General features: G+C 39.0%; 1 protein-coding gene across 2 annotated transcripts in view; it reads left to right on the top strand.

Annotated features, from left to right (window-relative positions):
* The window catches only part of LOC120516021 (annexin A7-like), a 53377-nt gene extending 32040 nt beyond the window's left edge, over positions 1–21337 (top strand). The window contains exons 4-14 of one of the 2 annotated variants that reach the window (XM_039737443.1): positions 221–331; positions 741–805; positions 6328–6387; positions 8512–8620; positions 11048–11142; positions 11702–11815; positions 12029–12199; positions 15084–15254; positions 15361–15436; positions 16692–16804; positions 20468–21337. In XM_039737443.1, the coding sequence (XP_039593377.1) occupies positions 221–331; positions 741–805; positions 6328–6387; positions 8512–8620; positions 11048–11142; positions 11702–11815; positions 12029–12199; positions 15084–15254; positions 15361–15436; positions 16692–16804; positions 20468–20590 (1208 nt within the window). In that variant the 3' untranslated portion in view covers positions 20591–21337. The remainder of the gene's footprint in view (positions 1–220; positions 332–740; positions 806–6327; positions 6388–8511; positions 8621–11047; positions 11143–11701; positions 11816–12028; positions 12200–15083; positions 15255–15360; positions 15437–16691; positions 16805–20467) is intronic. The other variant, XM_039737451.1, reaches the window with a different exon arrangement.
* The last annotated feature ends 4509 nt before the right edge of the window (positions 21338–25846 follow it).

Genomic DNA, 25846 nt, shown 5'->3' with positions numbered 1-25846 from the left:
ATCTGTGAAAGTTAGACTTTTTTTTTTTTTTTTAAACTGTCCTGTGTTTATGGTTTCCCTCTTTTATTGCATCTTATATTTTTGTGTGCTTGTGCTTTGTACTAATGTGCTCAATGAAAAATATCATGAAATTGTTTATTAAATGCATAATTTCAGCTGCTGTGTTTTAAGATAACTCTATTAAAAAAAAAAAAATTACTTTTTGAATTTATTTTTTAAGCATCACCTGGTCAAGGATATCCAGCTGCACCTGGAGCACCAGGTTTTGGAGGCTATCCACAGGCCCCAGGACAAAGCTATGGAGGAGGCGGAGGACAAATGCCACAGCCTGGTAAGTCACTTTTACAATGTCATGTATGCTTTGCAGTATGCAGTCATGTCTGCCACCCTATGCCAAAGCCGACTCTCATTATTCACTGGGTGAAAGTTAAAAATAGCCTGCAGGGTGTGGCACATAAGTTAGCACTTGGCCATATATGTTAGAATGACAGATCTGTAAGTCATGTTGCCCAAAGTGAATTTTAATTTAGTATCACTAATGCAACCAACTGTTTTTAGTCCTTGGGATTTATGTTACCAGTGGCATAGATCCAGTTACCATTTAATTTTGATTCGGAAGACATTGTTTCTTGTTAACATAATTATAATAATAAACATAACAAAAATAAAGTGGATATCTTTTAGATGGCTTTTGATATTTTCAATGTTTTTATTGAATACTGACAGAATTTTCACTTCAGGTGGCTATCCAGGGGGGGCAGTTCCCGGGGGACCAGTTCCTGGCCAACACCCAATGCCCTCACAGGTAAGCTTATTCAAGATTGGAATGCATTGTTTGCTGAGGAGATGAAATACTAAGCGGCCTAAAATGATAGAGCAGGTTTACGGTAAATAATTAAAGCTGTAGCCACCCCACCCATAATCTGGAGTATTAAAAGTTTTATGATGCCAATCATATTTGTTGTTTAGGTTTTGCATGTTATGAAGTTAGACTGATGATTGATAACCTGATCTGCATTCGTCAGGATGATTTTTTTTTTTTGATAGTAACAGAAAAAGAGATGGCCAGTAGCTCATTTACATTCAAAGATGTATGTACAATATGCTTTGTGTTTTGGGATGTAAAATACCTCGCTGGGGAATCGCCTTTAAATGCTAGTTGACCATATGATGCTGCTGATAAATTTTGCTCTTCTTATACCGGTCATGAAAAATTTCCAGGTATTCAAAATTTTATCTCAATAATGTACCTTAATGTTTTTATGTATGTTAATGTCAGATTTTAGTGATATTCTATGATACCAGCCATATCACCTAGCAAGGACAAAAGCTCTGTGTGGTTGCTACACTATTTACACTGAAAATGGTTAATTACCTTGTTTCATTGTTCATAGACTGAGTCTGTCATTTGAGTGTGACTTCAGGCTCTTCTGGGATGATCTATTGTAGGAATATAATAAGAACTGATAACATCAGTACCAAGTTGATGCCAAAATTCTGCATAAGTAACAGTGCTAGCCTTTTTTTATAGTATCTGTAGTACCAAGTAAAAGTCTGTGCCGCACAAATTATTTTGGAAGGCACAATAATGCATCATAAAAATTTAAGTAAAATCTACATATGAAAATGGCTTACAGTGTTGATGATGCAGCACTGCATCAACACATGCTGAAAAGAAAAACTGCAGAAGTAATTTCAGGAAATGCTTTGCATTCAAGAAAATAGAATTGCAGCATACAAATGTGGGAATTCTACTTAATAAAAAATGTAAAAAGCCTTGAAGGTTGGACTAATTTTAAAAAAGAGAGACCTATACAGTAATCTCTCCTCGATCGCGGGGATTCTGGAACGCAACCCCCGCAATAGGTGAAAATCCGCAAAGTAGAAACCATATGTTTGTATGGTAATTTTTATATATTTTAAGCCCTTATAAACTCTCCCACACGGTTTATAAATATTCTCCGCACAGTTATACAGTAAACCCTCATTTATCACTGTTAATCCATTCCAGACTCTACCGTGATAAATGAATTTCCACGAAGTAGGATTCTTTATTTATCTCTATACTGTATATAATCTTTATTTGGATCTTGATCTTTGTTTGTCCGCGAATGAATTAGAAGAAGCAGCACTAGATGTCAGTAGAGAGACAGCTAAAACATAGGCATAGCATTAAGGATCTCCTCCAGGCTGCTTCTACTGAAGACTGTAGTACTCCAGTCACACCTCAAAACGCAGACATTCAAACTAAACAAATTGTTGTGCTTTAAATTAACTAAAGAGATCTTCATTTAGATCTTGATCTTTGTTTGTCCGTGAATTCCACGCATGCGTAGACCACCTTCCAGTTTAGTACGTTGTTGTTACTTACGGATGTCAACAATGTGCCGGAATAACGAAAGGGGTGGTGGACAGTGTTACGCTGGTTAGCTCCTGAGGCCTGGTTAGAGAATGAGATTGCTGAAGATAAAAGGTACGTGCCTACGTAACATATGAATGAAAGACAGACAGTGGGTAAAATGAATGACAACGGAACAGCACATTCCGGAAATTATGTTGTAGCCTGCGAGTGCTGCGCGTCTCACAGTTGTACTGTGGCTTGCTCACATGTCAGTGAAGTGATCCCTATTTATGCTTTAAAGAGCCTGGATGCCTATGTGTCCCCCTTTTATAACAATTGCTCCGTGTATATTCCCTTACTCTTTGGATTGCCACAAAGCAACCTGCGAGATTGGAGAAAAGTTGAGAAGAGATCGTGAGAGGAAACGACAGCGTCGTGAAAACGAGACGGACTGTGAACGGACAGAAGCAGAAATGCTCCTACACCACCACATAATTACTATTCGTACAATGATTCTGATTCGGCCGTTCCTATCGAATCAATATCCAAGAGTTTTCTTTTGTAATTTTGTTTCCCTTATAAAAAATCATAATGCTGTGCGACGAAGGGCCCAGTTCACGACTAGCAGCCGTGTTTAAACAGGGAGCCCTTCACAGACAACTTTAACACGCGCAACATAGTTGGGCGCACATGGCTAGTAAATCTAATATTTTCGCTGTTAGAGCATAGAAAACCTGTTTACCTTCTAAATACATTTTTTAACATTATTAGAGCCCTCTAGACATGAAAGAACACCCTTTAGTCAAAAGTTTAAACTGTGCTCCATGACAAGACAGAGATGACAGTTCTTTCTCACAATTAAAAGAATGCAAACATATCTTCCTCTTCAAAGGAGTGCGCGTCCGGAGCAGAGAATGTCGGAGAGAGAAAAGCAAACAATCAAAAATCAATACGAGCTATTGGGCTTTTAAATATGAAGCACCGCGATAAAGCGGCTGCAAGAAAAAGGGAGCAATGTGAAGGTAGTGTTTCAGCATTTTTGAGAGGAACATTCGTATCCTCTAGGCAAACAGCCTCTGTGCAAACAGCCCCTCTGCTCACACCCCCTCCGTCAGGCGCAGAGAATGTCAGAGAGAGTGAGAGAGACGGAGAAAAGCAAACAATCAAAAATCAATACGTGCTGCTAGAGCTTTTAAGTGTGCGAAGAACCGCATGGGAAGCATATCGTATATCATTGAGGAGTTTTATTTAATACGTAATACGTGCTCTGATTGGGTAGCTTCGCAGCCATCCGCCAATAGCGTCCCTTGTATGAAATCAACTGGGCAAACAAACTGAGGAAGCATGTACCATAAATTAAAAGACCCATTGTCTGTAGAAATCTGCGAACCAGCGAAAAATCCGTGATATATATTTAGATATGCTTTCATTTAAAATCCACGATGGAGTGAAGCCACGAAAGTCGAAGCGCGATATAGTGAGGGATCACTGTATACCATTAAAGCCCCTGAAGTTTGTGATATTTGTAATATGAATCAAGTTCACTCATCCATTAAATATTACTTTTTTAGCTAGTTTTTTTAAAACCAGATAATGATCTAAATATAAATCTTTCAATAATGGCGACACTTTTAATAAAAAGCCGTTAAATGGGATTTCTGTTTTTGCCATGATACTGAAAAGGTAATGAGGATTGTTAAATTTCACTTTTATTGGTATCTTAGTCCCTTTCACTGTTTGTAATATGAGATGTAGCTTAATAATATTAATACATAATCCTTGCAATACAAGACTTCCTGGGGAAATTTACACAGAGTGGCATCTTTTATGGGATACATAGGAAATTGACACGAGACCTTTTATACTGTGTCCAGTAGTCAGTGGTTGTTTACTGATATCCTACTTTGTCACTACATTAGTCTAAGTTCTTGGTTCAGTTTGTGAATTCATTCCAGGACTTTTCTAGCTTTGGGACATGAAGCATTATGTCCTGTTAAAAGTTCTTTTTCGGTGGTACCTTGCAGTTATGAGGGGTTTTAAATGGGCAGAAATTATCATGTATCTTGTCTCGTTCAATCCTTGTTGTATAATAAGGAACAAAACGTGTGATTTAAGAATATAGCACATGCTCTTAAACTTCAGCCATTATTTTCCCCGGGGAGGTTGGGGTTGGTTGGTTTAGAGTTGAGGCACTGCCCAGGAATTCATGGAAACGGCAATATACTAGGACATTATCACAGTCAACAATAGCATTTCTTTGTTGCAGTTTCAGAAACCCAATACAACTTCCATAATATGTCATTTTACTGATCATTGTACAATATGTATGTTCTTTGCATATGTGAATGATTTTCCCTTACCTATTTATGTTGAATTATTATGTACTTGGAGATTTAAGGGACTTATTTATATAAGGTGAATTTTAATGAACAGCCAGTAAACCGTCATGACTAGTGCTCATAACGTAGAGTTAGTAGTGACATTCTACCAGATGCCCCTTATGTAATGATTGCCACCTCTTATCACTTTTAAGTTTGCAATCTCATAAAAGATGCACATTACAGACATACTTATTTAAAACATGATCCTTTGGGACACAACTGAAATTTTATAAAGTAAAGCATATAAAGGAATTGCAGGAGTCAATGGTGTAAAGGGGAGTCTGCTTTGAAAGGAACATCTCTCTGACTTCTTCATTTGTGCAGTGCAATTTAGCAGACACCAGCTTGTTGATCAAAGCCATAGTGTCGTTCATTTTGATGCCCTCCATTGAGTTTATAACAGTTCGCTTACCTTCCATATAACAAATCAGATCTAAGTGACCCTCACCATTGATCACAGAAAAGACTGGCATCTCCAGTTGAGAGAGTGGCATTATGCTTCAAGGACTACACTCTTGTAATGATACAGCGATGAAGTGTAGCAAATTTCATTGATTTAAGTATTTCCCTATATTTCCTGTATGTATTATGTTGTGCACAGTCAAATGATATTTTCTCTTGCAATGTTTTTATTCTTCAGTGAAAAAAGTTAAAAAAATGTTCGATAGGACTGAATTTAGATATATATATATAAATATACTATAAATTTTAAATAATTTTGGTTGAGCACTGAGTGTAAGTTGCCGTTCTTTTTGTTGTTCATCTTTCTCAAGGGTGTCCATTATTAATAATGGAAGACTAACAGCTGCCACATTGATGTAACACAGCTCATCTTTGAAAGAAGTGAAGGTTTTTCCTGATGTTTTCTTTTAAACTTTAAAAGCACTTTTTTCAGGAGTGGATACTTTTTAATTCAAGATACATTGCTGCAATTGCTTCCCAACAAATAAAATTTTTTATTTGTTTAAAAAAAAAAAAACCAAAAACCCTGCAATCCAAAAATACGCTTTATACACGGGTATTACAAAAAACGTGAACTTTTATGTGTGGAATATGTTACAGAAAATAAAATGCAAGTAGATATGCTGCTTTTTCATGATATAACCCGATAATTAGTGTTTCTTCTATTCAGATTATAGTAACTGTTGGACTCTTAATACCGTATATACATCCATCATTTTTCTGACTTGATTCACTGAATTCAGGTTCGTGGTGGTGCTGAAACCTATCGAAGCAGGATCGGGTAGGAACCAACGTCTCATTTTATTTGCGGACATGGCCAGCTGTGAGTAAGTGTGGTTACCTGCACAGGTGACTCCTTCAGCAGGTTGGCTCCTGTCAAGTGCATGATACTGCCAGGACAAGCTCTACTCCATAGTCTTGACCTGGATTAAGTGGACCTTGATCGTGCTGATATTTTGCAGTAAGGACTGTCTGTGCCATTTTTGTACTATCGGCAATATTATGCAAGACATAGGCCACTGTATATATATATTTTTTTAATCCCTTTAATCACAAAAGACATGTCTCAGGAGCATCTGTGTCCTTCAGATCATCTTCTTCTTCTTCTTCTTCTTTTTTTTTTTTTGTTTTAAACATCCAAAGACACATTTTGGAGGAATGCAGTTTGGCGATTATGATCTGGCTCAGTGGAAGGATGAGCAGGTGACTGCATGGCTTTGAGTGTGCATTTTTAATGGAAAAGACCTGAACTGAATACATATATACAATGCATGTAGCATCTTCACCTAATCATGTGGTGCTTTATTTTAAATGTATTCACTTGGCATTTGGGTGTGAATTCTTGAGGCACCATATGTGTGTTCTCATGGCCATGGCTCTTTGAAAAGGGGTGGGGGTGACAAACATATGGGCAGCAATACAAAAATTAGTATTACAATTAGAATTGTTGTTAAGTTTTACAGATTTTACTAGTGTGACTGTGTGTGCATTTTTAAAATACTTTTAATATTTAAAAAAAAAAAAAAACCTACAAAAAATGCAGATGCTGGCTGAAAAGAAGACATGAGACTTGCTCATCACAATTTATTAGTTATGAAGGAAGGGTCTAAAAAATGAGCAAAGACCATGGCTGCTTCAGTGATGAGATGTTTGGTGACTTTTGTTATGTAGTGCTTGGTGAAAAACATATGTTGCTGGCTTTTTATTTTCAGTTTTACTAACCTGCTTATCTTGACATTCCAAAAATGCTTTTGCCCTTAAGTTTTTGGATCACAGGCTGTGCATTTAAAGTATCGGCATAGCATGGTAAGAATGGCCTGTTTAAAATCTTAAAATATTTTAAGAATTTTTTTCTTTTTTTATTATGATCAGATAATTGTTTTTTTTATTTGCTTTGCAGAAATGCACTGATCAGGATTATTATGAATAATTCAGAATGCAGACATGTCCCATCCAAAAACAGAGTCTAAGGGTGCTTTCACACCTATAGTTCGATTGCTTTAGTCCGCACCAGTCAGAAAAATGTTACAATGTAGTAAACGGACGTGGGTACGGTTTGCTTTCACATATGCCGAGTTCTAAACGAACCAAAATAGACCACGAAGCCCATCGGCACCAGGGAAACTTGTCTTTCTCTTTTCCAGAACTTTCCGTCTTGCTAAGTGCATCATGCACTTCTATATACTTCGCCCAAAGTTTTTTTTTTTGTCTTAATACGGCATTGTTCAACTGTCCAAGGATAGCCTTTCTCCCTTAGCTGCTTACTGAACAGCGCGTAAATGCAGCTGTTTTTATGTGTCGTGGACAGTTGCTTTTGGATATGCTCATCCAACCATATATCTGAGGCACTTAATTTCTTCGGCACTCCACGTTTCTCCGCGGTTTGATTTCATCGCGAGTCGATAGCTTGAAAAATTTAATGGAGTCAACAGGAAGTGAAAGGAATTTTACCCACAACCCCATATCTCTTATACCCAAAGTGCATTAAACTATACCATTTCGTCAGATTTGGTTTGGTTGCTTTCACACCAGATGGCCCGTACCCTGCCCCTTCAGGCAGGTCTCGGATCGATTGATTTGGTGCGCACCAAAGTACCGAGATTGCATTCACATCAACGCAAATGAACCGAACCAAGGGATCAAACATGTTTAGTGCGCACCAAATGCTGTAGGTGTGAAAGCACCCTAAATTTTTCAGACATGTTAGGAGTTGATAAAGTTATATATGATTGAAGCCTATACCTGTTGCTCCACATCTTCTGGTTCCTTGGGGTTGTGGACCACCTCAAGTTTTCCTCTAACTTTCCATCCTCCCTTCCCTTCAGCGTTGTAACATGTCAGAACTATTTAGCTTGCAGATTGGCAGTTTTTGGGTTCCACATGCATAAAGTGTCCCCTCTGTTGTATGTAATGCGTTTTTGATATAATTTTTTTCCGTTGTGATCATATTCTTAGGTTCTTTCAAACTCAACATATACTGAAATCACTTCAGCTTCATTCTATGATATGTAATCAGTATATTATGTTGCATTAAAATGAGACCCGTTTCAAGATACGATGTTGCTGTGTTTTTTTTAATCTCTTGGCACAAGACTGTTGGTTATCCCCATACGAGCAACAATTCTGTTAACTTCAATCAGTGCATCTCTAGTATTCATTTAAAGTTCACAGTTTAAATATATAAAAAAAATAAACTGTCATTTGTTTTACAGTATGGCAAGTTAAATTCTTGTAGTGAAAATTATTGGAGTTTGAAGTTTATGCCATTTGACTACTTGTTGGTTTTTTATTTTTTTTCCCCCTTTTTGTAATTCTGTTTCTTTTTAGCCTCATCCAGGAATGGGATTTCAAGCTAATGAAGGGACAATTAAACCTTATCCTCAATTTAATGCGCAGAGTGATGCTGAAATTCTGAGGAAAGCCATGAAGGGTTTTGGTAAGTTCTTTCATTTATTCACAATATAAAATCAATCTTAAGCTATTTAGGAAAATTCATATTTTAACAAAACACAAGGTGTATGCAGAAATTGGGTAAGATTATACTAATGAAGGTACCATGATAATTTTCGTTCAATTTTCAAACATCTTGTCACCCATTGCAATATATACTACTAAAAAAATGAAAGGAACACCTAATCATCCCAGTCTAACGCCAGGTCAGTTAAGCTTCAGATATCGGTCTGTCCAGTTAGGAAGCCTAAGCAATTATGAATCCGATTCTCCTGTTTTGGTGCAAATGAAAGTGACGACAGATGCACTGAAGAGGAAACAGCTACTGTATATCCTGAGAGACATTGGGAGTTAACTGTGTTCTTACATAGAATTTGAAGTCTGTGATGGTTTACGTCGAGGAGGTTAAGAACATTTCTTACAAATGACCAGACCAGTGAATATGGCACAGAAGTAACTGCTTCCTTTTGGGATTCAGTTTTGTTAGGACTTGGATACAATTAAGGCAACAAACTGTATAGAGGGTAAAGTAAAAGGAAAAGAATGAAGAAAATTTGAATACTAAAAATTTTGGCAAAAATACAGGGAGTGCAGAATTATTAGGCAAGTTGTATTTTTGAGGATTAATTTTAATATGGAACAAACACAGTGCTATCAGTCAATCCAAAATGTTAATAAACCTGAAACCTGAATGTTTCACAACGGAAATGTGAGTGTGAACATCATCAGGGGAATACATATGTGCGCACAATTATTAGGCAACTATTAGTGTGCAGATTTATTATGCAACTAAAGGAAAAATGAAAATTTTCCCATCTCACTTGTTTATTTTCATCTGTTATAGTGAGAATAATAAACAAACACCTCAAAATTTACAAATAAACATCTCTGACATTTCAAAAAAAATAAATCAATCAATCAATGACCAATATAGCCACCCTTCTTTCCAATAACAGTCATAAGCCTTTCCATTCATGGAGTCTGTCAGTTTCTTGATCTGTTGACGATCAGCTTTTTGTGGAGCAGTGACTACAGCCTCCCAGACACTCTTCAGAGAGGTGTATTGTTTTTCTCCCCCGTAAATCTAGCGTTTAAGAAGTGCCCACAAGTTCTCGATAGGGTTTAGGTCAGATGAGGAAGGGGGGCCATGTCATTATTCCTTCATCTTTAAGGCCTTTACTGGCTGGCCACGCAGTGGACAACTTCGATGCAAGTGATGGAGCATTGGCCTGCATAAAAATCATGGTCTTTTTCCTGTATCACTGTTTGAAGAAAGTGTCTTGAAAAACTGGCAGTAGGTTTGGGAGTTGATTTTGAGTTCATCTTCAATGCAAAAGGTCCAACTAGCTCATCTTTAAAAATACCAGCTCATACCAGTACCCCACCTCCACGTTGGAGTGGAGCTCTGTGCCCATTACTGATCCACAGGTCCATCCATCTGGTCCATCAAGAGTCACTGTCATCTCATCGGTCCATAAAACCTTTGAAAAAAATCTGTCTTCAGATATTTCTTGGCCCAGTTTTGACGTTTCAACTTATGTTTCTTGTTCAGTGGTGGTTGGGTTTCAGCCCTCCTTACCTTGGCCATGTCTTTGAGCACTGAACACCTTGTACTTCTGGGCACTCCAGGTAGGTTGCAGCTCTGGAATATGAAAGTACTGGAGGATAATGGGTTCCTGGTAGCTTCACGCTTGATTCTTCTCAAATCTTTGGCAGCTAATTTATGTCTTTTGTTCTCAACACGTTTCTTGCGACCCTGTTGACTATTTGCAACAAAATGTTTGATGGTTCTGTGATCACACACCAATATCTTAGCAATTCCAAAAGTGCTGCATCCCTCTGAAAGACTTTTTACAATTTTTGACTTTTCAGAGTCAGTTAAATCTCTTTTTTGGCCCATTTTGCCTGAGGAAAACTAGCTGCCTAATAATTCTGTACACCTTGATATAGGGTGTTGATCTCCTTAGGCCACACCCTCCCTCATTACACAAATACACATCACCTGACGTGCTTAAATCCAATAAGCATTCAAGTTAATACAGCTTGGAGTTGGAATATACGCATTAAAATGATGATATGGTCAAAATACTCACTTGCCTAATAATTGTGCACACAGTGTACAAACTTTAGAATTTTGTAAAATGGGACAACTAACTAAACAATGTCCATAATTATGGACTTGAATTGGAATGCTATCACTGAGTAACTGTGTAATGAGTGGAGTATCAGAATGATACTGGGTCTTTGTTTCCCTGATGATAATTTCCATAGCTATTTTGCCTCTGGCCTAAGGTCAGGTCTGTCTTAGATTGCAGATGCATTTTATTTTCTTTTTGTGGGGGTGGGAGTGTGTATTTGGGTTTTAATTGTTACATTTGTTTTCACTGCGGGTCCCTTTTTTCCCCGTTATAAGGAACTGATGAACAGGCTGTTATTGATGTGGTTTCCCGTCGCACCAATGATCAAAGACAGAAGATTAAAGCCATGTTCAAGACGATGTATGGCAAAGTGAGTAATAAGCTTGCATTGAACTGTAAAAGCTTATCAATTTCTTTTACTTTAGATTACTTTATATGTGGAAAATCAAACTTTGTGTATTTGCACAAAAGTAAGCAGGACAAAGTTGATTTTATGCCTGGTTGAAATGATAGTTTTAAGTATTGCTTTATTAATAAGTTTATATAGGAGAGGTGCATTACTGGAAAACATTTGTAGTAAAGGACTGCGATTCAAAAGGATTCCTAGAAATCTGAAAAGAGAACAACATAGTCACATTTAGACTGTTGGTGTATGTTACATTTAGGTCAGGGCATATTATGACTTTCTTATAGAAAGACTTCTGTTTCATCATATTTCACACTGAAATCAAGTTAGGGAGAGAAAGCTAATAAAACGAAACAAGGAAACTGCATCCATCACTGCTTTAGGCGTGTGACAGATCTTTATATTAATGGAGAGCTGTTTTCCTGTGTTCCGTTCCACTAAGAGTTTTTCTGTAATGGCCTAAAGGCAAACATGTTTACAGAACAAAAGCAGATGATGATGTGGCATGCTGCTTGTTTAACAGGACTTAATTAAAGATTTGAAGTCGGAGCTCAGTGGGAATATGGAAGAAGTTATCCTAGCACTCTTCATGCCAACCACCTACTATGACGCTTGGAGTTTAAGGAATGCAATGAAGGTGAGCTTTTGTAAAAGAGAAAATATTTTGTAAGGCATATAACATTTTTTTGTTAATCATTGAAACACTGCTCACTTAAGTTTAATTTATTTACAGGAGGACAAAGTTTGAATAAAGTTAGTACTTTGTGTAACTTGCTATATGAAATGGTATTCTTTTGTGCTACCTGTTCCTGATATATTGTCATTGTTGTCCTGATGTCCTCAACAACAGGGAGCTGGAACACAGGAGAGAGTTCTGATTGAAATTCTTTGCACCAGAGACAACCAGCAGATCCGTGAAATTGTCCGTTGCTACAATCAGGAGTTTGGCAGAGATCTGGAGAGGGATATTCGTAAAGACACTAGTGGTCATTTTGAAAGACTGTTGGTGTCCATGTGCCAGGTAATTAAGAGTCTTTTGTGCTTGTAAACATGGCCCTGCTAAAGAGTTCAATGTTACTGTGTCATATTCATGTTTGTATTCATTACTAATTGACCTTGAATAAACATGCTAAATTTGCATAATTTTTATCTTGAAATGAAATAAAAATACTACTACAACTACTAAACCAGCCATGTGGCGTAGTGACAGGATTTATGCATATCTCATATTTAGCCCTTCCTTTGAAGGGCTGTTTATCATTTTCTTTCATCTTAAAAATATTTTTTAAGGCTATAAAGACTGCTTTACCTGTCCTAAACCTATCACAAACATTTTTTGGGCGATTTCAGATATTAAAGGATTTTTTTTAATACTTTTTATTCAACCTCTTTGAATTTGTAGCTTTGAAAGGCTCCTGATGACCATCACTGAGTTTACTTCACCCAAAAATATTTTTTAGTTGTTACAACCCTATGTGTTTTGTTGTGATGTTTTGTGCAGAATGGATATAAAAGGTATCTACGGTGACCAATACTGGACAACAGCAAACAACATCAATGAGTCTGTGAAAACAATCTCACATTCCTTGTGCCGAATAATCCACTTGTCAAGTCATCCAGTTCACATGTTCACAAAATCTGAAATAAGAATTATTTGGACTAAAATATTGTTAAATAATCCACCTTTTGGTTAACACGCTAGTGAAGGAAAATGGAATACATTCAAATGTGAATGAGCTTATTTGAATTATAGTCCTGCCTCCCATCATTACTTTTATATTCACAGTGATGAGCCACAGCTGGAGTACCTTGGGATTATTTCATGGTGGTCTCTTAACACTACACATATGAAATGACCTTCTTTCTGCCTGTTGAAGCATCTCAGATGGGCACTAGTCCAAGGATAATTCTCATCCCAATGATGTTTTCTTTTTGTTTTTCTTCAACTTTTAGTCTTCTACCGGTGCACACTTTTTGTTGATATTGCATGAAATGCAAAGCCTGACCAATGAATGAGGCAGGAAAGCGGATGTTAAAGTGCTTGGACATACAGTACAGGCCACAAGTTTGGACACACCTCCTCATTCAATGTGTTTTCTTTATTTTCATGACCATTTACATTGGTAGATTCTCACTGAAGGCATCAAAACTATGAATGAACACATGTGGAGTTATGTACTTAAAAAAAAAAAACAGGTGAAATAACTGAAAACATGTTTTATATTCTAGTTTCTTCAAAATAGCCACTCTTTGCTCTGATTACTGCATTGCACACTCTTGGCATTCTCTCGATGAGCTTCAACAGGTAGTCACCTGAAATGGTTTTCACTTCACAGGTGTGCCTTATCAGGGTTATTTAGTGGAATTTCTTGCTTTATCAATGGGGTTGGGACCAGCAGTTGTGTTGTGCAGAAGTCAGGTTAGTTGGACGATCATTTATTTTTCAACAGGACAATGACCCCAAACACACCTCCAGGCTGTGTAAGGGCTATTTGACCAAGAAGGAGGGTGATGGAGTGCTGTAAATGGTCATGAAAATAAAGAAAAGACATTGAATGAGGAGGTGTGTCCAAACTTTTGGCCTGTACTGTACATGCCTGACCACGTTTCATTTTAGTCTACAAGAACGTTTGCAGAAGCGGTTCATTTCACAATATTTTAGTAAAAATGCATGTGTTTGGGATGTTGTGAGAATACAATTGGATATGTTGACATGTAGATTCTGCAATATGAGTAACTTTAAGATTTTTTTTTCACTGACATTTTGATGTTTGCTGTTGTCCAGTGTTCGTGGCCATAGATCTCTATTTTATCACATATTTTGTAGCTCTGATTTGCTTGAAAACTTAACGCTAACATTTTTTTCTCTTGATGTCACTACAGCCTACATGGGGTAAGTAACTTATTTAAAAAAAAAAAATCATTTTTGGGTGGAGTAGTCCTTTAAGAAAAGATTTTGGGGCTGTGAGGCTGCATCTCTTGCAGTTTAGTTAATTTAATATTAGCATTAGGTTTACCCACACCTCCTTTTCCATTGATTTTCTGTTTTTATTGATTTGAATTAAAAAATTTCAATTTTCTATAAATTTGGAGAATTTGACTCTGGGTCTCAACCCATTATGACAAACCAGGGTTCTTCTATCTAGTGTCGGTGGTCACCCAGTGTATAAAGAGAGGAGCGAATGCAACAAGGCCGAGATAGAGAGACTGCTATTGCAGTCCTCTAATTTTTTTTTTTTTTGGCTGCTAGGAACACTTCCTTTATTATGCAGCAACAAAGTAGCTCTTAAAACCAGCAACCAGAGTTCAATCTTTCGCTCTTTTACCTCATGAAAGATAGCAAGTGTGATGGGGAGTGTCAAGGCTACGTGAACTCCTATGTAAAAACATGGTGCCCTCGTCTTAGCCCTTATTGTAGTGGCTGCTGTTTCCTATCCCCCCCCCACACCAACCACTTCATAGCCAGAAGCCAATTTATACTTTTTTTTTAGATAAATGCATCTAACTTGGATACCATCATTCTGCTATGGCGTGTCCCACTATATTGTGGTGGTCACCCTTTTGAAGAAACCATCTTGTTAAAGAAGAGTTGTTTAATGTAAGGAATTCACTCTTAATATGGAAGTTAAGTTAAAGTAACAAGTACATTAAAAGCAGGGTTGTCTAAAAATATGTACACCTTTGTGTGATTACAGAGCTAAAACTAGCAATCTAAATAAATGATGGCATCTGTAAGAAACTGACAGCCATGGTCTGTCTCCAGGTTCACGGTTAAGAACCTTTTATTTTTAAAATATGAGCATGTCTCAGGAAGACTTTGTTTTTAACAGTGTGATTTTTTTTTTTTTAAAGTGTATTTTTAACTCCCAGCACGGCATCAAGTTCCTTTTTATTTGATGTTTTAGGGGAATCGAGATGAAAATCAGAATGTTGACATGCAGAAGGCCCAGGAAGATGCCCAGCGCTTATATCAGGCAGGAGAAGGCAAACTGGGCACTGATGAGTCGTGCTTTAACATGGTCCTTGCTACACGCAGCTTTCCTCAGCTACGGGCCACTGTGGAGGCGTATTCTAGGGTTTGTGTTCTGTACTTGCAGCCAACTTATTGTTCTGCTTTTGTGATTTTGCAGTATGTTATAAAAGTCTCTGTTCTTGAAATTTTATTTTTATTTTTCACTTTAGCTGGCTAATCGAGACTTAATTAGTTCCATCAATAGAGAGTTCAGTGGATATGTGGAAGATGGACTGAAGGCGATTGGTAAGATTAAGACATTATTTTATTTTGATTGCCTGCAAAAGTCAAAAGGCTCCTTTACAGACACTGTTCTGAAACCTGAGAAAATGGAAATTTGTCAGGCTTGTTTCTCCTGGTCATGGTTAATAGACCAATACTGCAAGTTATCAGCTTTCTAATTCTGGGACATTCTAAGATTACTGGGTGAAATGTTAAGAATCAAACCATGGGTGGTGGATGCCTGTCCATTACAAGGGCCTCTCACATTAACACCAACACAAGGCAATTTTAAAATTGCCAGTTGTGTGTGTCCGTTTTTATTTTCGTTGTTTGATTTGGTATTGTTGGTATTTGGTAATATTTGAAGAATAATTTATTATAGTGGAATAAATCATTCACACATTTCACAGTTTAAATTAAAACAAGACGCTGGGAGTAAAATGCATCTGGTTTAATTTGCAGTCACCTTTAGTCTTTTTTTGCTTATATAAAATGGCTCAATTAGAAGTTTCTTTCCTATACTCCAAGCACAGACAGCAGTAACTGTACCTGCCAAGTTCACTTTCTTGGTAGTAAATAAGGATCTGTCGCATCAAAGGGAGTAAAATATTGCATTGTACATTTATATACTTGCTCAGTAAAATTAATCCACTTTTTAGAATCTATTTAAGTGGATGCTATGGCACTGCTAGCAAAACATCCAGCATGTCCATTAGCAAAATAATTCATTTTGTCCACATTTCTCTAAGAAATAATAAACTTTTAATACATGATGGAGGTGCGGCATGTGATAAAGGAGAAGCAAACTAAGCCTGGTGTTCAGAATAAATTAAGCCAACCTCTTATTTATTTAAGATTGGGTGTATTACAAACTGGTGGCGATTGGGGCCTTTTAGGGCAGGACACTCCAAAATAATGCTGCACTTGGACCCTTGTAGGGGGCTGCAGCAGAGCTGGCTGGGGCTTTTATTTTATATTATTTATTTTAATATGGAGGTTTCCCCACTTGAAGAGTTGTGTATTTCCAGATTACTCACCCAGGAAGTCTTCAGAAACCTGTGCGATGACTGCATCGGGTTAAAAACCACTGGCTTGACTAATAGCAAAACAAGTACACAAGATGGTTTTAATGGTTTCCTGGTGTGTGTTTTGACCTGGCCACATTGTGACAGTGTGGAGTTGCTTGCAGTTCTTGGAATTCTCTAAAGTGCCACGTTGACTTGTCTATGTGAGAGCAAGTTCTGAACAAAGCTGTGATGTGTTTTCTTTATTGTTTCAGTTCAGTGTGCTCTCAATCGCCCAGCCTTTTTTGCTGATCGGCTGTTCAAGGCCATGCATGGGATGGGCACAGACGACTCAACTCTGACAAGAATCATTGTCAGTCGCAGTGAGGTATGTTGAAGAATTTAAAATTTGGAGTCTAAAGCCACATTTTAGTGCCTCCTTTGTCTTGTGCGTTCCTTTTTGCTAACTAAGTGAATAATGCACACTCCTGAGTGATGAGTACCCTTGGGCCGTGTTACTATGGGATTTATGTGCCATTATGGAAAGAAATGAGCCGACTGACATAAATGAAAATGTATATTGATAGAAAATAATCTTAGAAATAACATTTTCAAGAGTGTGACTAAGGAGCCAAGAATATTACATGAATGTTAAATCATTTCCATGGAGACATTTTAACATGGCTTGAACTTTCTTTGAGTATTTACTTACCACACCTATAAAGCTGGTATTCTATTGGCTGATCTGCTTTTTAAAGTCCATAAATATCTGAAGGGTGGAAGTTGCACTATTACAAACAATTCCTCCGATTACTGAGAGCAAAGAAATACAATGTGAGACATTGTGAGCCCCCTGCAGCTTAGTAAATTATAGGCTGCACCTGACCATGTCAACCCTGTCCTATTATTGGAGTCCGCTTGAAGTAACTGGCTTAATGGTACACGTACAACGAGGCCGCAAAATGCCCAATAAAATGTGAAAACAAACTGGATTGGCTTCCAGATTGTTTTCCTTGGTGTTGCCGGTGTTCCCAGAAGGCATTTCATGTCGCAGGGATATTATCGAAATGAGTCACAGGGCGTGGCTTGATGCTAGCATTAGTTAGAAGAATCGGTGAACAAATGACATACCATCTATGATCTGGTGACCCACGTCCTGCTTACAAAGGCATCAAAGCATTACCCACATTCGAATCTGTTTCTTGGAGAGTCGCAGTCAGGGTGGGTGATTGAATGGTCCCTTACTGATGACACCGCAGTTGTGACCCCGCTGAGCTGGCTACTTTGAGCAGCTGTTTAAAACCAATCCTCTGACTGGGATGTTGGACATCTCTGGGTCCACGTTTCTTAAGGTCGATCCTCCACTTGGCTGTGAACCACCCATTCACATTGAAATTACACAGCTGGTGAACCAAATGAGGGTAGGGAAGGCTGCAGGGATCTGTGGTATCTGGGCTGAACTTCTCCAGGCCGTTGGTAAGGCTGTCTTCCTGCCATTGTAAGCAATCTTTGCTTCCATTTGGGAGACTGGTGTCATCCCAACTGACTGGAAAACAGGAGGAGTTATCCCTATCTGGAAATGGAAGGGTGATCACCTGGATTCTGGCAACTACAGGAGGATAACACTGCTCTTGGTGCCAGATAAGGTCTTTGCTAGGTTCATCCTCAATAGTCTCCATGATCATGGACTGGAGCAGTCTGGTTTTATGCCTTAAGAAGTCTACCATCGACCACATCCTGGCACTGATGGTTCTCATCAAACACAAATGCAAATATTGGAAGGATTTCTTAGCAGCTTTTGTCAATCTTCAGAAAGCGTTCGACTCAGTTAATCAAGCTGTCCAGTGGGACATCCTGAGACTTTGCCAGATTCTCCTGAAGTTGCTGGATGTCATGGCACTGGTACTATTCGTGCTGTGCAGAGTGGTGGCAGACCCTCGTTTGTTTTTCCCAGTTGATTCTGGGGTTCATCAGGGGTGTGTTCTGCTCTTACTCTGTTTAGTGCTTGCATGGACCGAGTGTTGGGCAAGGCTGTGGGGTCCAACGGCTGTGGGTCATCTGTTGGTGAAGAGAGATTCACTGATCTTTGCTGATAATGCTGTCATCGGTCATGTCTTGGTGACTCTCTTATGAAGTCAATAGGACTGAGTGAACGGAGGGTCTGGTCATGAGGTCTCTGAAAGGGGTGTGTGGCGCTCCCGATATCTATGTAAAAGGATGAAGGTCCGTGTCTTTAGAGTCCTGCTGCTTCCTGTCTTGCTATATGATTGGATGCTATCCAGTGTCCTAAGACACATCCTGGACTCCTTTGGTACTGTGTCTCTCTGGAAAATCCTTGCGTACGTCTGATTCGACCTTGTGTCGAAGGAGCGGTTGTTCACGGAATCCCAAATAAGGCACATTACCTGCATTGTGAGAGAGTCACTTATGGCACTGCGGCCATGTGCCACAATTCAGAGGATGGTCTGGCTTGCAGGATCCTTATTGTTGAGGACCTGAGCTACTGGAGTAGGCTGAGGGGATGCCCGTGTAATACTACCTGGCTGTGGCATTTTTGGAGGGTGGCATTGAACCACATGTCTGCCTGGGGATTGCCAACCAAGATTGCGAGCTTTTTTGCTGTGTGCAGGGTGTGGCAATGCGTTGTACCGTGCATGCTCCCTCACCTGACCTGAAAAAGACACATTTACTTAAGACACAGCTATTTTGTTATGTCACAAACCCAGAGTAGGGAGACTTCATATCTTGTGTTTGATCATGAAAGAGCACGCTGTGGTCTGGCCTTATCACTCATGGGTGCATCACGTAACATGCAACTGTGTAAAAGGGAAGGGGCAGCAACAAGAAAAGGGAGAAGAGTACAAAGTACTGAAATATTGTGGTATAGTTCAAAAATGTTAAATGTGCCCCGGGCAGTGGAATGGCTCCAGATACCTGTTTTACAAGGCACAGAGTTAACACATTGAAGGTGCTGTTTGTCAGAATAAAATGAAATGTGACCTGCCGTTCGAGAACAAGTCAGTTTGGTTGGCAGGGAATGGACGCCCATTGTTACACAGACAGTGTCTTGTTGAAAGCTGATCTGATTCGCCCACGTTGATCATGTGATATATGCATTCAAATTCCCAACCTGCTCATTTCCAATACTTGGTTGTGGTGAGCTGGAAGAAAATAATTTTGTGTGACAGGTGACTTGCCAAACTTAACTGGGCCAGTTTATAGTCACACAAATCAACCCAATGGTGTTTGTGTTAAAGGAATACTCCCCCAGGGCCCCAAAAGTGCAAGTTTATGATACGACAGAACCCAACACTGGCCAATGATGTACAATGACAAACAATTTGAAAAATGGCTGGGGGGGTATGGATGGGCGTGTTCACTGACGTTACTCATGTCCAGTAATTCACATGTCTGTGAACAGGTTATATTCTCAATGTGTGCAAAACACTTGCATTTTTTTGCTATTATTATTACATGGATACTTCTTGAAAAAATCTCTGAATGGCATAAACAGAAAGCGCATTCCCATAATACTGAGGTTTTAAGTTAAAGACAGGGCTCTTGACCAGTGAATGAGGGGGAGCCGACCCCCAATCCCCACGTCTTTACTGAGCTGTGGTAGAGCAGGTTCCCCCTCTGGTGAAGCGAATACAATTCCACTATGAACAGTACCACCTTGAAACGCTGCCTGAACATACATACATACATACATACACAGACTGACCGTAGCAAACTATGGCTTTGACTAAATTTGTAACAATTACAGCATATTATTGGACTTCAACTACTGGTCAGTGTTTGAAATCTGATTGCAGGTCCCGTGTTTTTACTGATTATGTCTTTGGTTCATGCGTGTGCTTTTGTTAAACGTTCAAGTACAACAGATAGCTTAAATTGCAATCATTTAGATGTTTGACTGCTGACATGAAACTCTACTATCTAGCCAGTGTCTGTATTGTCCTCATATTTTTGAGTGACCTGCCGGCCACCTGCTGCTCCCTATTCTCTCCAGTTGCCGTTGGTGTGACACAATATCTTCTTCATCTTCCAGATTGATCTGGTGCAAATCAAGCAAATGTTTATGCAAATGCACAACAAGACCCTACGCATGATGATCGAAGGGGACACTAGTGGAGACTACAAGAAACTCCTGCTGGCCATTGTTGGACAATGAAGACCTTTTTTATATATATATATTTTTTTTTATGGGCCCTTTTCTTCCACAGTGGGTTTATATAGTTGCCAGTGTTTCTCTTGTGTAGGACTGTAAACTGGAAAGCCTGGACTTCACCCTCAACAGACTTAACTGTGTATACTGTTGCTTCTTTGAGGGATTTCAATGTTATTTGAGCTTTCATCTATCATTTCTAAACTATTATTTTAACATGAGTGTGGACCAGTGCCATTCTATCAGTTTAGCATACTAAAACTACATGGGCCTTGAGGACAGGGTGCTTTTGTCAAGATGCGTGCAGCTTAGGCAGCCCCTCAGTCGCTACACCAAGTGACCTTCTCACCTGGGATAGTCTTTAGCTGTCCCATCCAAATGTGCACTTAGGGAAATTTTTATTTCAAATATAGAAAAGCTATGCAATTTTCAAATGTCTAGACCTGATTGAGTAGCACCCATCTCGCATCATGTATTTTCTGTGCATGATTCATACTGCATAATCTCTGCATGCTTGTGTCGTTGCTTTTCTAAAACTTAAGCTGTGTTTTTTGCTTATCTAATCTTGTTAAATTTGCCACACTACAGAGAAGCGTTCACAGAAGGGGGACTGACTTAAGAAAAGGGTCATGGCTTTGTAGGGGGGGGGGTCATGTACTGACTGCAAAAGGGCAGTACTACTTATGAATAATGGATTGTTGATTATGGGCTGTTATCTGTACATCAGAATAAACAAAACATTCTTCATGTTCATTTGTTGCAGATTGTGAGTTTATTTAGTTAAAAGGTTTTGGGGGGGAATGTTCAGCCTACCATGGGCTCACTTGGTTATCTACTGCTGCTGTGCTCACTTTATGCCCAGCTCCCCACATCTTTGTGTCTAACCATTTGCTTCTCCCTTTTTTTTTTTTTTTTTTAAAACTTGTTTCTTTTGTTAGGTTTTCAGCTCGTCAATTTTTAATCTTCAGTATGAATCAAGAGGACTGTGCTCAGGTAGTGGTCACATAGCACTTCAGAACAGGTAACCCACCTGAAGTCAAGCATGTTTGGGCTTGGCAAGTACTTGGATGGGAAAGCATCTAAGAAAAGCTTAGGATGCTGCTGGAAGAGGCGTTGGTAAGGCCAGCATTGACAGGGACAGACTATGATGTAAAAAATTTGAGCCATCCTTCAGATGAGACTTAAAACCGAGTTCCTGACTTTCTGGCAGTGGTGTGGAAATCCAACGCCCGACTTGTCCGACACGGGTAAATTGACCGTCGGACATGCGTGTTTTTCTGGTTTCAGTTGTCCGCGGACAAGTGCAATTTTTCTGGAGAAAAAAGAATTAAATGTGCAGTGCAGGGCACATTTTTACCACTACTTTCAAATTTTAAACATTTGGGTACGTACTTCATGCGGAAACACTTTGGTATGTTCTTCATGTCTCAAATTGGTATTCAATATTGTCTACAAAATGACGGCTGATTTTTCAAAGGGGAGTCACTCTTGTGGTCTTAAGTATTTTACCCTACTATTTACACGCTTGGAGATGCGGTCATTTTTGTCATGCCGACGTTACGATGTAATTTGATAATTTTTCATTATAATCAATAACTTTTATATATTGATTAAAATTCATTTTTTCTACATAAAATGCGGTCGTTTCACAATGCAATTGTTTGCTCCACATAAAGCTTGTTAGGCAGTTAATCTTTCCTGAAATTTGCGATTTCTCGTAGGGTGTGATATTGAAGAGTTAAATTTATTGCGTGACATCAATTCTGATGAGCTGTCTATAGATCGTTTTTGATTAGAGAATTTTTCATATAAAACAAGTTGGTTTCGTGCTGTCAGTTTATTAAAAATAAAGAAGAAAACATTCTAACGGTTTCCAAATGTTATGAAATATCAATAAAAATCTTCACTTAGACGCGATTATTTTTTTCCCCGACAACATCGGTAATATTTACTTCTTTGGAAATGTACCATCTTGCGGAATTTCGAATACGTCATTAGGAATTACCTGCGTAACCCATAATGCACTGCGGTAAGCACGTTGTTCTCGCTGTATACGTGCTGCTGAAACTGAAACAAGTAGCATCGCGGATGAGAAATGGATCATTGCTAGATTAAAACTGGCACAACAGGCCCTGAAAAACCTACGGGAGCATATTAATGCCACAGTGAAAAAAATACGGACACAGTGAAGACAAAAAAAAAATGTAAATGTCGAGGTTAAAGTCGACATTTCCACTTTATTCTCGTAGTTTATTTCATCAGTAGAATGTCGCAAACTAAATTTCATCTTAAAATGAATGTTTCATTTACTAGATTTTCTCAAACCCCGTCATAAATGAATGTAGCACATTAAATGCTTTATATTGTGTTCCCCGACCCAGTTGTTAATCTCTGCGCGCTTCTTAAACTGACTTTCTCTTGCAGTGAGTAAGAGCCGGCAGCAATCGCCGCACATTGACTTCATGATATTCCTGCTCAATGAACATTCAGAATACTAAGATAAATACTTGATATCTTTTTCACAATGAAATGCATTAAAGCAGGTATTAAACATGAGTGGCGGGGGCACGGTGGCGTGGCTGGCTCCCTTGCATTAAGGGGTCCTCAGGTCTACGTTCAGTGTAGAGAAGTTTATGGCAGGTGTGACGAGGCTCCAAAAAACTGGATATTTGAATGGGTATCGCACAGGTTTAACTGAAATATCGTGTAAATGTTGGGTTCGTGATCTGGCGGTCGGAGATACGAACGAAGAATTCAATGGATGTTTTTCTGAGCAGGCTTTCTTTATTGCATGTTTGCTGTGTCTATCTTGCGACCTGAACCCCCCAGTTCCTATCCTTTTGTCTTTCTCCATGTAACCAATCACCACACGATAAAAATGTGAAATTAAAAATAGTTATAAACCTAGACCTCAGAGTTTTCAGAACTTTAAAAAAAAATTTCCTTATACATGTTTAATTATGCCATCCATTCAGAGGTCTAAGCTTATAACTAGTTTTAATTTCACAAATACTTTTATCGTGTGGTGATTGGTTATGTGCAGAAAGAAAGGATGGGAACTGGGGGTTTAGTACGTCAGATAGAGACAGGAGTCTAAAAGGAAGAAAAAAGTTGGTTCAATTGAAAAAGCGGTTTCTAAAGCTGAACGCTCGGAGGTTGAGTGTTATGCTAGGCTGTTCACTACTGCTTCTTTAGAAGAGTTTGACCCACGACCAGCTGTGGAGTTCTGGCTGTCAACTGGCAACAGGCACATCACTCATAAAAAACCTGAAACTTCTGCAGGACCATCAGTCCAGGAACCATGCAGTTCAGCTCAAGCAGAAATGAACAGCATCATGCTGCTTGAGATTGGCAAAGATTCTTGGGGGAGAAGATGTAAGACAAAAGCTGAAGAACATGGCAGCAAATGAATCAGGACAGTGTTCTGTTATGCAACTGTAATATATGAAAAAAGAACTAGTGTAGCTATAATGAAGGCATTGTTTATTAGCCAGTTAGAATAAGGGAATCTTTTATATAATGTTCTAGAGCAAGGTGGCAAAATACTACTCCCTGAAAGAACTTTTTTCAGTTTTAAAATGGAAGGCAGTTTTGGTATCCATAAGAGATCAACATAAACTATTTTTCACTTTTGTTATTTGTTTATGGGCAAATGAATTTAACTGGCGGAGAAGTGGATTTTCTAAGTTTACTTGTCCATGGACAAGTAGAAATAAATTTGATTTCCACACCCCTGCTTTCTGGTCATAACAAAAAAACTCCTGGGCAACTTTTTTAAAAAAAAAAAAAAGAGTGCGGTATACTCTGATGCCTACCACAATCTGGTCATTTTGACCAAGTGAAGCTGTAAATGTCGATAAAACTCACCGTTACGTTTATAGGTAGATGGTCGATGCTCTTTACTAGGAGGACAGTTAGACTCATTGACGTGGCATCGAATCCCTGTGTGTTTCTGAGTAGCATAGAGTAAACAACGTCCAGAATGGCATCAACATTGGGTGAGAGAGTTGAGCAGATGCACAAAGCAACATACTCGATGTGCAATTATGTATTTATTTATTGCATATTATTGCTAGTGGGTTGGCACCCTGCCCAGGATTGGTTCCTGCCTTGTGCCCTGTGTTGGCTGGGATTGGCTCCAGCAGACCCCCCGTGACCCTGTATTCGGATTGAGCGGGTTAGAAAATGGATGGATGGATGGATATTATTGCTGAATCGAAGTCTGACTTATGACACTCTGATTTTGATACAAGTGATCTGGAGATCGAAAACGAAAATCAGGTACCTGCATCAGCTGATCGGTCTCCAGCTGATTGTGCATCTGACGTGTCTGTGGCAACGCTCGCCTGAGAGGACTACATAGACACTTAGAGTTTGATCCATACTGTCTGGAAATGGAAAACAAAAGAGAGCTGATTGGTCCCCAGCTGATCGTGGTGCTGAATACCTGAGTACCTGGCCAGCCTATGGCAATGTTTGCCCTGGCAGGACCACACAGACACAGATCCATGGGAGGCAAGCTGGCATGTGGTGTAGTACTATGTTGGGGGAGTGTGGATGGGCTGAACAAAAATTCAATGGATGGAAAGCCAGCTGCCATATCAGGTCTCCACTCTCTTTTAGCAGAAGTTCAAATTTTCTTAGCAAGGTGGTCCAAAAAAAAAAAAGCAAATCTGGGCACTGCTGTGAGTGTATCGCCTTCAGCCTCCTCAGCTCAATCCTCCCTCCTTTTATCCATTTGACATTTTTTTTCCTCAGTTCTTAAATGCTTTTGAATGTTCCCACATGGACTCGAGCTGAGGGACACCGATTCTTGCTGTGCTTTTGCTAGCAGTGGGCATCTTCAGTGCCACAATGCGCCTAGCTACAACCCAGTTAACACAGCAGATCATATTTGTGTTCATTTTGTTCACATCCTGAAACTTAATTTTTATTTTTTTATTACAGGCTATGCGGTTAGTAAATCAGGCGCCTTGTCTAGTATGCCATTACAAATAAACTGTCAGCGGTGCCACATTTCTTTTTTTTGATTTACGTCAGAGTTTTTGCATGCTGTACACTTTTGTAAAGAGAACACATGGAGAATAAAGTAGCAGCAGGTCCCCCGGCTTTAACATCTGCGTCATTTTCTCCTGTCCTTACCACACTGAGGCAAATGGCAGCGTCGCTGGTAGACCAGAGCAGTGGCAGTTGATTAAACTGGGAGGTCCGGAACACCAAAATCCACCAAATGTCCACAAGTGGGTGGTAGGATGACAGAAG

The sequence above is a fragment of the Polypterus senegalus genome, chromosome 1 (genome assembly GCF_016835505.1).
Source record: "Polypterus senegalus isolate Bchr_013 chromosome 1, ASM1683550v1, whole genome shotgun sequence".
NCBI classification, from domain to species: Eukaryota; Metazoa; Chordata; class Cladistia; order Polypteriformes; family Polypteridae; genus Polypterus; species Polypterus senegalus.
This window is presented reverse-complemented; position numbering and strand designations above follow the sequence as displayed.